The 15,200-nt window shown below is 42.1% G+C and overlaps 1 protein-coding gene across 1 annotated transcript in view; it reads left to right on the top strand.

The window, feature by feature from the left end:
* Positions 1–15,200, top strand: part of dmd (dystrophin) — a 401,891-nt gene that overhangs the window by 280,390 nt on the left and 106,301 nt on the right. The window contains exons 50-57 of the mRNA XM_032505885.1: positions 3,378–3,553; positions 4,245–4,392; positions 5,012–5,137; positions 6,070–6,219; positions 6,399–6,497; positions 6,680–6,779; positions 13,613–13,782; positions 13,939–14,056. Of these exons, the coding sequence (XP_032361776.1) occupies positions 3,378–3,553; positions 4,245–4,392; positions 5,012–5,137; positions 6,070–6,219; positions 6,399–6,497; positions 6,680–6,779; positions 13,613–13,782; positions 13,939–14,056 (1,087 nt within the window). The remainder of the gene's footprint in view (positions 1–3,377; positions 3,554–4,244; positions 4,393–5,011; positions 5,138–6,069; positions 6,220–6,398; positions 6,498–6,679; positions 6,780–13,612; positions 13,783–13,938; positions 14,057–15,200) is intronic.

The following is a 15,200-nucleotide window of genomic DNA, read 5'->3' as shown; positions in this document are numbered from 1 at the left end:
CATTTGTTAATAACATGACATATTAACACCTAAAATGGCATGACATTATATGACATCATGACAACACAGCATGACATTTAATGTCTGTGTGGTCAATAACACACATGCACATACACACACACACACACACATGCAAACAGAACCATTTCCTTTTAAGCCTCATGTAACACTATTATGTCATCAAATTTGACATTTCAAGTTTACATCAACCCCAAAAGCTGAAATTGAGGATTATGAAAAGCAATTTAATACAAGTGTAGAACAATGGGTTTTTACATTACCAAGACTTAGATGAATATTTTACGAGGAATTATTTTGTATGAGGGGTTCTTTTCACAGATGTCTCGCTAAGTTTCCGTCGCTCACTGATGCACTCAACCTTGCATATAAAGTGTTGTGTGTGTGTGTGTGTGTGTGTGTGTGTGTGTGTGTGTGTGTGTGTGTGGTGTGTGTGTGTGTGTGTGTGTGTGTGTGTGTGTGTGTGTGTGTGTGGTGGTGCGTGCGTGCGTGCGTGCGTGCGTGCGTGCGTGCGTGCGTGCGTGCGTGCGTGCGTGGCTTGTATAATGCATCATCAGATATGCCCAGTCCACTTTGGGCTGCTGTGATCAGCCGTGAATGTCCACCTGCACAGCAAGGATGCAGTGTCCAAGTGCCATTCAAGTGCCAACCTGTGTGTGTGTGTGTGTGTGTGTGTGTGTGTGTGTGTGTGTGTGTGTGTGTGTGTGTGTGTGGTGTGCGTGTGCGTGTGCGTGTGCGTGTGCGTGTGCGGTGGAGTGTGTGAGAGAGAGTATGACAGTTTGTATAGAGACAGACAGAGAACCATCTGGTACATCAAATCCCAAGCTGCTACCTGAACCGCACCCACTCCCATTCCCCCAGTGTACAAACACATATTCAGATATATTGAATCAGTTGGTATTGATACACGTGTGGGGGATACACATTGCATTCACAATAACTTAGTGAAATCTTACCCCAACCTTGAATTGCCCATATTATGAAATTATTATTATTTTGTGTCTCTGCTGCTTTCACACACATACAAACTTGTCTAATTTTGAGTGAGATACGGTTTCTGAATGTCCTCTGCCTCCAGTCTCCGGGTGAGTAGGCCTGCACAATTTGGGGAAAAATACTAATCAGGATTTTTTTTTGCTTAGAATTGATATCACGATTCTCTGCCACGATTTTTTTGACCATGAGAAAACAAAACTAAATTGGCAGTACCAAACCAAGGTTTGCTAGTTTAGTTTAGTTTTTAGTTTTTGAAAATGTTTAATTTTAGTTAAGTTTTTATTAGTTTTAGTCTTTTTTGTAATATTGGTTATTAGTCAGCAGCAATGCGCAGTACAACTAAAATATGGTGTTTTTTGAAAATGAAACCATGGAAACCTATTCTGGTACAACCTCTAAATACAATTATGAACCTGAAAATGAGCATAATATGGGCGCTTTAAATGGTTGGTTCACATGGGAAATAATATCCTAATAATTAAAGCTTTAAATACATAGTTTGATGTTTTGAGGCATATGCTGATGGGATTTCTTGTCTGAAAGTAGATGAAAAGATCAATTTAATTTGTTTCTCATGTCCCTGCACTAAATCTAAAGCCAGGAGGCAATTAGTTTAGATTAACTATCTACTGGCCAAGTCAAGAAAAGGTTTAAGCCAGTAACTCCACATAAAACTACAAATTGTGACTTTAACCTTTCTGATTATGTAGGTTTTATAAAAAAGTAATGGTTTAGTTCATTTTTTAACTTTGGACCAAGCCAGGCTAGCTTTTTCCACAGTTTCCATTCCATTTTGCAAAGCTAAGCTAACGGCCTCCCAGCTCTAGCTTCATACTTACTGTAACTGACTGATTTTTGTATCAATCTTCTACTCTAACCCCTGGCAAAAAAGTGAATACATTCCATTCAAGATAACATTAGAAAAACTCAAAACCAACATGTCTGACCAATTCCTCAAGTCTACAGAAACTCAATCCCCTAATTTTCAATTAACCTATACATAATAATACAATTAAGGCATTTTAAATGGGATTTTGTCCATTTATTATTAATTAAATTAATGACTTGTAAGACATTTTATGTAATTTCAATGGATTTAAAGCTATAGTGTGTAGTTTCTGCCACCCCCATGAGGAATTCCAAGTAATGAAAACAAAACTGTCTGCACATTCACATGATGCAAGCCTTCAATAGCCAATACAGAGAGAGTTGTGTGCAACGGATAGTCTTAATTAGCTTTCAATTAATTAATTTCAATTACAGTGAACATTTAATTAATCTGGAACACTATTTAGTGTACTTAAAGTAATTTCTACCGAACACCTTGATTCAGATGAAGATTAATTTAGGGAATTTTAAGGAATTGTGGTTTCATAGTGTACCAACGGCAACACGTTGGTACACTACAAAACAATACATTTTAATGTAAGCTACTGTATGTTTGACTAACATGAAATATCTAATCTATCCAAATAGTTTTTAACATTAACCCATAATCCTGAACTTAAATCTTTGATTCAGGCTGGGTTCAGACTACACAATATCCGCCCAATGGTAGCCCAACCCGGCAGACATAGGACTTATGGTCAGATCAGGGACAACAATGGGTGTTGGGCGTAATAATCAATGTTTTTTACTGTGTACAGTAGTGTGTCATAGTGTATGACAACCGACGCCGCATCTGGAATGCCTTACATTGTCCCAACAGAAAGACTAACATGTTTGAATTACTCTTGCCCATCACAATGTGTTTGTTATGTACTTTGGTCCGTGGAATAGGAGCACAGAGCGCTCTTCCACGCACAACTGCATGACTAAGCTAAAAAGGAATGATGTTTTTGGGGCTGCTAGGTGGAACTGTGAACTGTGAAACAGAGAAAAGGCCACATTCATTTTGTCTTTCTTTTTTTAGGCTTTTCTGAACACAAGACAGCCAGTATTATACACCCCGCCATTGTTTTTTTATGTTCCTAGAAGTCAGTTCCTAGCATGTTCCTGATGACTTCACATTGTGGAAGATGGCAAGGTTTGATTAGTTGGGGACCAACGTGTAGTCTGTCATGTTCCTTGGCCAAATCTTGGCAAGAATTTATGACTAATCATCTAATCTGACACAGTAACTATCGTAACTGTATTGTATCGTAAGATATTGTGTAGTCGGAACCCTTCTTAATCTTCAAAGAAATCCCAAACCGACCAAACAATGAAAAGGCTAATCTGTGTGTTTATGTGTGTGTGTGTGTGTGTGTGTGGTGTGTGTGTGTGTGTGTGTGTGTTGTGTGTGTGTGTGTGTGTGTGTGTGTGTGTGTGTGTGTGTGTGTGTGTGTGTGTGTGTGTGCGTGTGTGTGCGCGTGTGCATGCAGGACCTGACGGAGGCCATACCTCTTCAGGAAGTGGTTTTGTGTAGAGTGAACTCTGTAGGAGAGGACATCAGTCAGCTGAGCACACCAGACGATGCATCGCGGCTGCGGACACAGCTCAAATTACTCAACACTCGCTGGGCTAACATCTGCAAGCAGCTCAATGAGCACAAGAGGAGGTGTGTATGTGTGAGTGTGTGGCTGGTGGTCATGAAAAATCGGTTGTTTGTCTCACTTTCAAACGCCCCTGACAGTACTTTCTTAGCAATTTATTTTAATTTGTCTCTGTAGATCATATAATAGGAACTATTAAAAAGTGTGTGAAAAACACAACAAGGTGCCTTTACGTCAGTGGTTCCCAAACTGGGGTGCGCTCCCCCAGAGGGGGCAGTGCGTTATAACGGGGAGCACAGCGATGCTAAATATAAATAACTGTTTATGATGATAAAATTTCAGTTCATTTAAATAAAGTCTGGCGGGTTTCGCAATAACAATTTCAGGGATGTTTAATATTAATCAAAAAGGTTATTACTCTTTAACAAAAAAGTTGACCTCTGTAGGAGACATGTCCATGTTGTCAGACATTTAACATAATAGTCTGCATGGCAGTGCCAAAACAAGCACGTTTAGTGGACGTCAATTGACAAATTTCTAATTTAAAATATTATTTCTATTCCCGACACAAAAACATAGGAAAATAGGGTCCGGTTTCGAAAATACCAAAGTTACCTCCTGGTGAAAGTGAGACCCACTCTGTTGTGTGTGTTATCAAACTGTGTCATAAGGACTTCATGGGGCTATTCCTGTCTTGCGAACACGTCTCACCCTCCTTCACTCTTTTTTTCTTGCTGTCAACCTCTTCTCCTTCAGGTCTGCAGAGGCACGCACGGCAACTGCAGCACTGCAGGAGAACATGGGCTCCATGCTGGGCTGGTTGGACAAAGCAGAGTGTGTACTCGACATCCCTTTGCAGCCTGCAGAGCCACAGCACATCAGAGACACTCTGGGCAAAGTCCAGGTACCATTTTTGTTATTGCCACTCTTCATTCTAACCCCAACCGGCCCGTCAGACACCGCCTACCAAGAGCCTGGGTCTGACCGAGGTCTCTGCCTAAAAGGAAGTTTTTCCTCGCCACTGTCACACTGTTGCTTGCTCTGGAGGAGACTACTAGAACTGTTGGGTCCTTGTAAATTCTGGAGTGTGGTCTATCTGTATAGTGTCTTGAGATAACTCTTGTTATGAATTGTTACTATAAATAAAAATGAATTGAATTGAAATTGAATTGAGACACATCCCAGCAGTTATAATGTGTGTGTGTGTGTGTGTGTGTGTGTGTGTGTGTGTGTGTGTGTTGTGTGTGTGTGTGTGTGTGTGTGTGTGTGTGTGTGTGTGTGTGTGTGTCAGATGAAAGTTTGACAGGAAGTTCCCAGCCTGAATCTTTTATGGTTTACAATGAGATGCTATATTAGTAATTCAGCCAACACTTTTTGTTAGTGTGAGTGTATGTGTGCTTGTGGTTTACATTGAGCTGCTTCCATGATTTTTTATTAAATTCAGTCTTGCATGTGTGCGTGTGTGTGCGTGTGTGTGTGTGTGTGTGTGCGTGTGTGTGTGTGTTTGTGTGCTTGTGTGTCAGGCGCGTGTGGAGGAGCTTCCTGCCAAGAAGATGGCGATGGAGGACCTGAACTCCAGATACAAACAGATAACACTTCCTGCTGACAGACAGAAAGACATCAGGGTCATCAACACTCGCTGGGCTCAGGTCAGCAGCTTCCTCTGTACTCCAGCATTTTGTAAATATTTATATTTCTGCCTACATCATTTTGTTTTGTAGATGCCCAAAACATCAGACAGACAGTTAGAGACTAGCTGGCGAACATGTTGACAGTGGAGCATTTAGCAGATAAAAAGATATATATTTTTCTAAGGCGTTGATATAGACTAAAAAAGAGCTGTAAGAGAGTGAGTATTAGACTTTCATCAGGTGGACACACTCTAAATGAATGCTAATGGTACTCCGTGTCTGCCTAATGTGCAAATAAGCAACTGTTTTCTGACAAGTTCACTAGTGTTCCTGAAAACCTGCTTCTTCATTGTAGTCTGTAGTAAATCTGGATTGAAGCAGCAGAGATATCCTGACTTTAACTCCGTTGTATGGGTCACATTTAAAAAACACTGGATTAAACCTTACTTGCATAGTAATCCCAATGACAAGTGGTTTGATTAATCCTAAATCACCTTTTATAGCCATTAGAACCATTTCAATCAGGAGAGACTTTGTTGCAAATATTAACATTGATAACTACTATATGATTAAGGGTGGCATGTGCCCTACTTTATTTGAAGAGCCACAAACATGATGAAGTTATAAAGAAGTAATGTTTAGTTAACAATGATAACAACAATTCATTTTTTAAAACAATATATGTAACTTGCTGGGACTGGTAAGTTTTTTTAAAGAAGACATGAATATCAGAAGTCATGATGATTCAAATACCTTAATTAATGCATTAATTAAAATGTTCTTGTTGCATTAAGTGACGCATGAGATACTATTAATCCTTGTACATTACTAATAGTTCAGGAAGTACTAAATTAATAAATGCATGCAAGAATTCATGATAATTCATATACCATTATTATAAAGTGTTACCAGTGCACGTACCTGATAAATCACAGCGTGTCTTTCTTTAGGTATCCAAGGCTTTGCCTGAGCGTCAGCTGGAGATTGAGGGTCTTCTGAGGGAGCTGGAGAAGTTCCAGGGTCAGCTGGACGCTCTCTCGGCCTGGGCATCCAGTACCAGGACCACGCTAGAGCGTGGCCCTGAGGAGCCACCACCAAGGGTAGGACAAACACACACACACATTACCATAACATTCAAGCCTAAATTGGAAACAATTATTTTTTTCAATTACATATAGCCTACTACCTGTTTTTGATATGCAGATTTTCAAAAAAGCAAGTGCTGGTCCTTTTGAACAAGACCTTTTACGTGCTTATATTTAACATTTTGTTTCTTCAGCTCATTGAGGAAGTGCAAGTCAAGCAGCCAGAAGTGGAGTTGGTACTGGAGCAAGCTGATCAACTGTACAAGGACAGTCGTCCTAGCCAACCAGACAAGGTGAGGAAATCAAACAATCCGTCAATGATTTATCTTTTGAAAGGAACAGCATTCTTGTAGCATATACAGTATGCTTTTTCATACTCCCCCAACTGAAGTTGCCATATCTAAAAGAAACGACTTTTGTGTGTGTGTGTGTGTGTGTGTGTGTGTGTGTGTGTGTGTGTGTGTGTGTGACACAGGTGAAGCATGTCAAGTTAAGGGAAGACTGGACTGTGATCCTGGAGCTGGTGCGGCAGCATAAGGAGAGGATGGCTGCTCTGCTAGTAGCCAAAAAAGCCAGTAAGACTTAATTTTCTTCAGTGGGGTTGTAAGTCAGCATGTACAGTATGTCTCGATTTAAGATTAGAGTTAGATCTGAGGTTAGGGTAATTTAAAGACAGAGGTTTAAATATCTTTAAAATACAAAACATATTTGATCAAAGAATTTTAATGATGATATTTTGAAAAACTTTTTTTTTTTTTTTTATTGTTTTTATATGTTTTAAAAAACAATCCATTTCTAAAAGCTATGTTCTAATTATAGACCACTCTATGTATGTGTATCCTTTTTTATAATTCTCTTTTATATATTATCATATACCATCATCACAGTGCTAAACACAGAATATCAATCACACCAACACCATGGGACTGAGCAAAAGACAGAACTCTCTTTTACATACAACAGAGGATGCATTTAAAGCTAGGGACAAATGGGCATTTTCACTATTTCCTAGGGCTGTAAAGTTACACCAAACCCAGGGTTTGGTCCGTATTACGATTTTTTACCCATGATTCAATACAAACCTTGATTTTTTTTCTTGTTTTTCTCAGTAAATGTAATGCACTTCTTTTCTGCCACATGTCTTTGTTTTGTCATTAATTACATCCCACTTTGCAACACATTTACTTGTTTGAATGAGACATTAGAATAATGGTAACTGTAATGGACAATTCTGCTCCCAACCTGTAGGGGGACCGAAGAGGAAAAGTGCTTAGGTGCTTACAGTAAAGGTGCTGGTTGACAAGTAGCTAATAAGTAACGTTAATTGTACAGATAGATGACTAATCTAATGGTAATTTAGCTAGCTAGCCCTGTTGGTCTGCCTCAGTCCCGGTGAGAGCTGACAACAGGCCCGGCCCGGGGACACATCCACAGTCAGCCCACAGCCGGCTAGCAGCCATCCACTATCGTTACAGCCCTGGGGACAGATCCACAGTCAGCCCCCAGCCAGCTAGCAACCATCCACTATCATTACAGCCCCGGGGACACATCCACAGTCAGCCCCCAGCCAGCTAGCAGCCATCCACTATCATTACAGCCCCGGTCTGGGGACACATCCACAGTCATCCCCCAGCCAGCGCAGTCAGCACTTAATTCCGGTGCTAAGGACGCTGACAGCAGTTTACTGAACCGTAGGGAAACAGACCCAGGCACTTGAGTCAGAACAGTGTCTATTCGTAACGTTACACCTCAGTTAGCGTTCAAAAATCAAAGAAGGACTAATCCATCCATCCATCTTCATCCGTTTATCCAATATCGTGTTGCGGGGGCAGCAGCTCCAACAGGGGACCCCAACCTTCCCTTTCCCGAGCCACATTAACCAGGTCCAACTGGGGGATCCCAAGGCGTTCCCAGGCCAGGTTGGAGATATAATCTCTCCACCTAGTCTTGGGTCTTCCCCGAGGCCTCTTCCCAGCTGGAAGTGCCTGGAAAAGCTCCCTAGGCGCCCAGAAGGCATCCTTACCAGATGCTCAAACCACTTCAACTGGCTCCTTTCGACGCAAAGGAGCAGCGGCTCTACTCCGAGCTCCTCTCGGATGACTGAGCTTCTCACCCTATCTCCCTAGGGAGATGCCAGCCACCCTCCTGAGGAAACCCATTTCGGCCGCTTGTACCCTAGATCTCTTTCTTTTGGTCATGACCTAGTAGGGCTGCACGATTATGGCCAAAATGATAATCAAAATTTTGATCGCGATTATTCTCACGATTATTTGTTGATTTTAACCAAAACAAATGTTAACGTCACATAGGCTATTTATAACTGCGAGAGGGAGTGTGATGGACGCTACTCACAGAGAGACGGCTGATCATTATGAACGGGTCCAGCACGGTTCGAATGACGGATACACACGGCGTGTGTATGAAACGTCTGTATCTTCACTGCGCTGCATTTTTATGAACTATGATATTCTCCCAATGGGTCACATCTCTGGTCCAGGTCCAGCAGCTCCGTCTCACGCTGTTACTCTACCAACTGAAGTTAGCTGCATTCAATAACTTCTTCTGTGTTCTTCGCCGTGGCGGCCGCAATACCAGAGTTACCCGCGGAAACACTGGTACAAATACAGTTTTGCCCCTCATACTTAACAATATACAGCTGTGTTAATAAAAAATTAAAACTGTAGACAAATGTCAGAAGTTTGGACCGGCGCTTTGTGGCGGGGCTGCGTGGAGAGTAGACGAGAGAGAGTAGAGGTGAGATCCCACACAGGCACGGCTTTACAGACGAAATGGGTCACGTGACGCAAAATTAAACCATATCCATATAAACAGCATTGCAGCGGATGGGAGGACATTAGTGCCGGTGCGTCCTAGAGGAGCTAACAGCTAACAGACGCTACTAGCTAACATCTAACAGACGCTATTAGCTAACAGACACTAACTAGCACCGACTAGCACTGCTCACTGCTGTTGTCTGAAAAACAACAAACGGGACAAAATGTTGCGTTTACTGGTAAACTGGTAAACCTAAGGACAGACATATAACCGACTGCTCTGTTGAGTTTTCCTCCCGTTACTCTGTCTTCTGTGACTGTCTACATCTAGAAACTAAGCTGCACGGTGCAGGAACAACTGACTGGCTCATGATCAGACGGTAGTAGCGGCAGATGGGCTATGCAAAAAACCCGGAGCGTTCTATGAAATGATGCTTTAAAAAAATAATCGCTCGATCGATTAATTGTGCAGCCCTATGACCTAGCCTTCATGACCATAGGTTAGGGTAGGAACAAAAATTTCCCGGTAGATCGAGAACTTTGCCTTCTGGCTCAGCTCCCTTTTTGTCACAGCGGTGTGATAAACGGAATGTAATACCGCACCTGCTACTCAGATTCTCCAACCAATTTCACGCTCCATGGTCCCCTCACTCGCGAATAAGACCCCAACTCCTTCACTTGGAGTAAGGACTCACTCCCTACCTGAAGAAGGCACTCCATCGGTTTCCTGCTGAGAACCATGGCCTCAGATTTAGAGGTGCTGATCCTCATCCCAGCCGCTTCACACTTGGTTGCGAACCGATCCAGTGAGTGCTGAAGGTCACAGACCGATGATGCCTTCAGGACCTGTGACCGAGGATGCCATCAGTACCACATCATCTGCAAAAAGCAGCGATGAGATCGTGAGCCCACCAAACTGCAACCCCTCCCTGCCCCGACTACGTCTCGATATCCTGTCCATTAATATTATAAACACGATTGGTGACAAAGCGCAGCCCTGGTGGAGGCCAACACTCACCTGGAACGAGTTCGACTTACTGCCGAGAACCTGAACACAGCTCTCGCTTTGGTCATACAGAGATTGGATGGCCATAAGAAGGGACCCCCTCACCCCATATTCCCGCAGCACCTCCCACAATTTCTCCTGGGGGACCCGGTCATACGCCTTTTCCAGATCCACAAAACACATGTAGAGTGGTTGGGCATACTCCCAGGTTCCCTCCAAGATCCTTGCAAGAGTAAAGATCTGATCTGTTGTTCCACAACCAGGACGAAATCCGCATTGTTCCTCTTCAATCCGAGGTTCAACTATTGGCCGAACCCTCCTCTCCAGCACCTTGGAGTAGACTTTACTAGGGAGGCTGAGAAGTGTGATACCCCTGTAATTGGTACACAACCTCTGGTCCCCCTTTTTGAAGAGGGGAATCACCACCCCAGCCTGTCACTCCTTAGGCACCGTCCCAGACTTCCACGCAATGTTAAAGAGGCATGTCAACCAAGACAGCTTCTCCACACCCAGAGATTTCAGCATTTCTGGACGGATCTTATCAATCCCTGGGGCTTTGCTGCTGTGGAGTTGTTTGACTACCTCAGTGACTTCCACCAGGGAAATTGATGACAACCCCCTATCATCCTCCAGCTCTGCCTCCACCACAGAGAATGTGTCAGCTGGATTTAGGAGTTCCTCAAAGTGCTCCTTCCACCGCTCTATTACCTCCTCCAGACGTTCCCAATTTACCCGTACTACGTGTTAGGGCTTACCAGGTCTGTCCAGAGTCCTCCCCCATCCCCTAATTAGAAGGACTAATATTAATAGTAATTTAAAGATGTGGTATGGATCTGGACGGTCAGGATAACTTTGGGAGTTGAAGGGGTGTGTCACAATTCTGCCTTCTCACTCCGCAACACAGGTTTGTGAAACTGAGTGTTGTGATTTTTGCCTTATTTTGCATATCGTTACAGCCCTACTATTTACAAATACAGCTGCTACAAACCAGTAAAATCACTGTTAGAGGTATTTGACAATCATCCCCGCATTTCTAAAACAACTTTTACTGCAAGCAACACTATGACTAGTCTGGCTAACCGGATGCATAGTGCCGGGATAAATCCTGGGCACCGTCGCTGCATCCGGGGCTTTGTGCAAGCCAAAACCTTTTTTTTCTTTATCCCAGAATGATAAGCGGTGTAGCCAGATCATACTTCAGCGCTGAGAGGGATAGGCAAGGCAAGGCAGGCAAGGCAGCTTTATTTGTATAGCACATTTCAGCAACAAGGCAATTCAAAGTGCTTTACACAAAATCAGTTAAACAGATAAAACACAAGTAAAAACAGTTAAAAATCACAAGCATTAAAAACCGGTAAAACACATGAATAGACAGTTAAAAACAAAGAGAAACATAAAACACAAGAATAAAATTTACAGTGCAGCATAAGAAATTTAAAGAAATGATTAGTCATTTAAAGAAAGGCAGCATCAAATAGAAAGGTCTTCAGCCTTGATTTAAAAGAACTGAGAGTAGCAGCGGATCTACAGGTTTCTGGGAGTTTATTCCAGATATGAGGAGCATAGAAACTGAAAGCTGCTTCACCCTGTTTAGTTCTGACTCTGGGGACAGAAAGCAGACCTGTCCCAGATGACCTGAGAGGTCTGGGTGGTTCATAGTGTAGTAGCAGATCAGCAATATATTTTGGACCTAAACCGTTAAGTGATTTATAAACTAGCAAGAGTACTTTGAAATCAATTCTTTGAGACACAGGAAGCCAGTGTAAAGACTTCAGAACTGGAGTGATGTGATCCAGTCTCTTGGTCTTAGTGAGGACTCGAGCAGCAGCGTTCTGAATCAGCTGCAGCTGTCTGATTGATTTTTTAGGGAGACCTGTAAAGACCCCGTTACAGTAGTCAAGTCTACTGAAGATAAAGGCATGGACAAGTTTTTCCAAATCCTGTTGACACATAAGTCCTTTAACCCTTGATATATTCTTAAGGTGATAGTAGGCTGACTTTGTAATTGTCTTAATGTGGCTGTTAAAGTTCAGGTCTGAGTCCATGACTACACCAAGATTTCTGGCTTTGTCTGTTGTTTTTAACATTGTTGTTTGAAGCTGAGCGCAGACTTTTAATCGTTCCTCTCTTGCTCCAAAAACAACCACCTCGGATAAGTCTAGGTTTGTGAGACTACACTTTGACAGATGTCTGTCAACTCTAACTAATTGACTATGACAATGGAATTTCCAGTGAGAAACAGCAGCTAGTAGCAGCAGCAACGCTTTCCAGCCCCTTAGGCTTCCTGTTGGCTGATCATCCAGTGATGATGGTATGTCATAACTTTTGAGTAGCAATGCATTTAGAAAACACCAGATTGCGAGCAGCCCCTCCTCTTTCACTCGGTGCACAGCCCACACATTGCACAGAGGAACAGAAGCCTGCTTTCCGCTCAAGGCAAAACAAAGCAGTTTGCCTCTGTTTGTCACAAAAGGACTTTGTAAGGAGCAGGAGGAAGAGAGTTCAGCTCAAATTCAGCCAGCATTTTCAACCCAGACACCAACTCCTCCACTAGTTTGTCAAGTGCCAAGCAATGACCATAGACTGTAAATAAAAACTTTAGAATAAACACTATAAAGAAAATTTAACATTAAGTGGCTGTTAATTCAGCCTTTCCCCATCAGCAGCACTTTATTCTCCACCATGTCCACCCCTCAATGCCAAAGCACACTGGTACCTGCACTTATGCAGTTCAAAATTTAAATATTACCAAATATTAATATGAACCGTAGCCTATTTTACGAGGCCACACAGTTTCTGTTTGTGCATAGTTTATGTGGTTCAAGTGTCATTTTTAATATTATTATCTGTCCATAAATATTGGGATATCAACACAATTCAAACCTTTTTCAATTACGACATCTACACAATTCTAATGTAATCTTTTGTTAATCTGTCCCATTACTTTTGGGGCTAGGCCCACCTGATGGTGTGGTGATCTCTGTGCTCACCCACATTTCTGCCTACACTATTGACACTAACTGGGCCTTCATAAAGTTAGCTCTTGCAGGTAGTTAACCAAAACGCCAAACTACACAGGTTTAAAGAATAGAAGGCCTCCCTCACACAAACAATGTTATCATTAAAAAAAATGTAAGCATCATAAAAGCTAAAGTTTAGTATACATTAAAAGGCCATAAACACACAGTTTAACCGTAAAACTTGTGCTTCTTCTTCACCAGTTTCTGTGCAAACTATCCCGCTTTAATAAAATCCAGGCCTCTGACCAGGCTCTGTTAACCAGATTCTACCAGCTAATTCTGTAAACATTTTCCACCTATTTCTAATTATGGAATTTAAGGCACAAAACTTCTCATGTTGAATCTTTAGGATGATACATTTAGACAGGGGTCTCCCACTGGTCTGTTTGCAAGGTTACTTGTGGGTTTATGTATTGTTTTGTTCAGATGTGAACCCTCTCTGTATATGTGTCCTACCAACAACAGTCTATAACTGGACATGAATAAATTATTTAAACATGTGTGGTGTGTGTGTGTGTGTGTGGTGTGTGTGTGGGGGTGTGTGTGTGTGGTGTGTGTGTGTGTGTTTTGTGTTGTGTGTGTGTGTGTGTGTGTGGGTGTGGTGTCAGATGAAAGTTTGACAGGAAGTTCCCAGCCTGAATCTGCGGTGCTGGCTCAGTTCAACAAGTCCTGGGCTGAGCTCACCGATTGGCTGACCATGTTGGATAACATGGTGCAGAACAAGCGTGTGGTGGTGGCTGACTTGGATGACATCAATGACAACATCGGCATTCTCAAGGTCAGGACCTAATAATTCTTTTTTTAATTTACTTTGACCCAGGTTCTGTCCACACTAAGTGGATTTGCTCTTGGGGGAATTGTTGGATCTCTCTAAAATTATAGAGTGTGGTCTGTAAATTGTCCTGAGATAACGTCTGTTATGATTTGTTTTTAGGTGTCTCTTCAGGAGCTGGACCAGCGTCGCCCCCTCTTGGAGAGACAAGTCACAGCAGCCCAGAACCTGAAGAACAAAACCAGCAACCAGGAGACCCGTAATGCTATCACTGAACGCAGTATGTCTCTCACACATACACAAACACACTCACACACACACACACACACACATGCATCATCTCAATTGAAAAATTGTGTTTTCTCCTAAAGCTAACATTTTTCAAATAAAATTTTTCAACAAATAAAGCAAGTGTAAGCAATCAGACAAATGTACAAATCCATCCGCATGTCATTGGTCAAAATAAGGCAACCACTCTACCACTGAGCCGCAGCCGCCCCGAGTGTGTAAAAATGTAAAAAGTGAGGTGCTGCTGCTGGGACCACCTGCCAGTAAATGGCGGCTGTCCTGAGGGTGAAGGTGGATCAAGGTGGAGAGGAGACGGAGAGGAGATGGAGAGGAACTCACCGGGCTGTGATAGGATGAGGGTGATCCAACCTGGCAAAGCAATTTATTTCTCATGAATATTTTTTTTTTTTTCAGCAAATTTATGACGTTATAATCTCAGAGAATAGCCACATTTTTCTTGTAAATATGTGATTTTTTTCTTGTAAATTTACTACTTTAGGCCCAAAGAATGTCCAAGTTTTTTTTTTTTTGTGTAGATTTACGACTTTGAAGCTTTAGTTCATATTTTTTAGATACTTGATTAAGGAACATCTGTTACATTGAAGCCATTGCAAAATGACTTGCTACAAAGCTAATTAAAACTATCAACTATTCACACAACTCTCTGTATTTCTCAGTAGGACTATGTTCAGAATATTGAAATGTTGTCCGGCGACTATGCCTTGCAGAAATTTGTGTAAAGATAATGACCTCTTCTGAAGAGTCCTTCATGATTTTTTAATCCTCCGTGTCCTCCTTGGCTACTAGCAACTGCGTGGAGGAGGGTTGGGGGCGGTGTGCAAGGTCGGCTTGTATCATGTGGACGTACCGACCGTTTTGTTGTCATAGAATTTGTTATGATGGCGACAGAAACTACGCGCTGTAGATTTAATCTCAAAATTTTGAATTCTTTTTTGGCATATTACCCCCCTCCCCCGGCTCCGTAGTATATTCTTTTTTTCCTACAAAAGTCGTCAATAGTACCCTGAAACGCTGTCATAATTTTGCCATTAAAAGTCAAGAAAAATATATTTATAGAGGGAAACGGGGGAAAGAGGAAGGTATCATTGAGTAAAAAATAAAACTGGCTGTTGCTG

The sequence above is a fragment of the Etheostoma spectabile genome, chromosome 24, assembly GCF_008692095.1.
Source record: "Etheostoma spectabile isolate EspeVRDwgs_2016 chromosome 24, UIUC_Espe_1.0, whole genome shotgun sequence".
Lineage (NCBI taxonomy): Eukaryota > Metazoa > Chordata > Actinopteri > Perciformes > Percidae > Etheostoma > Etheostoma spectabile.
This window is presented reverse-complemented; position numbering and strand designations above follow the sequence as displayed.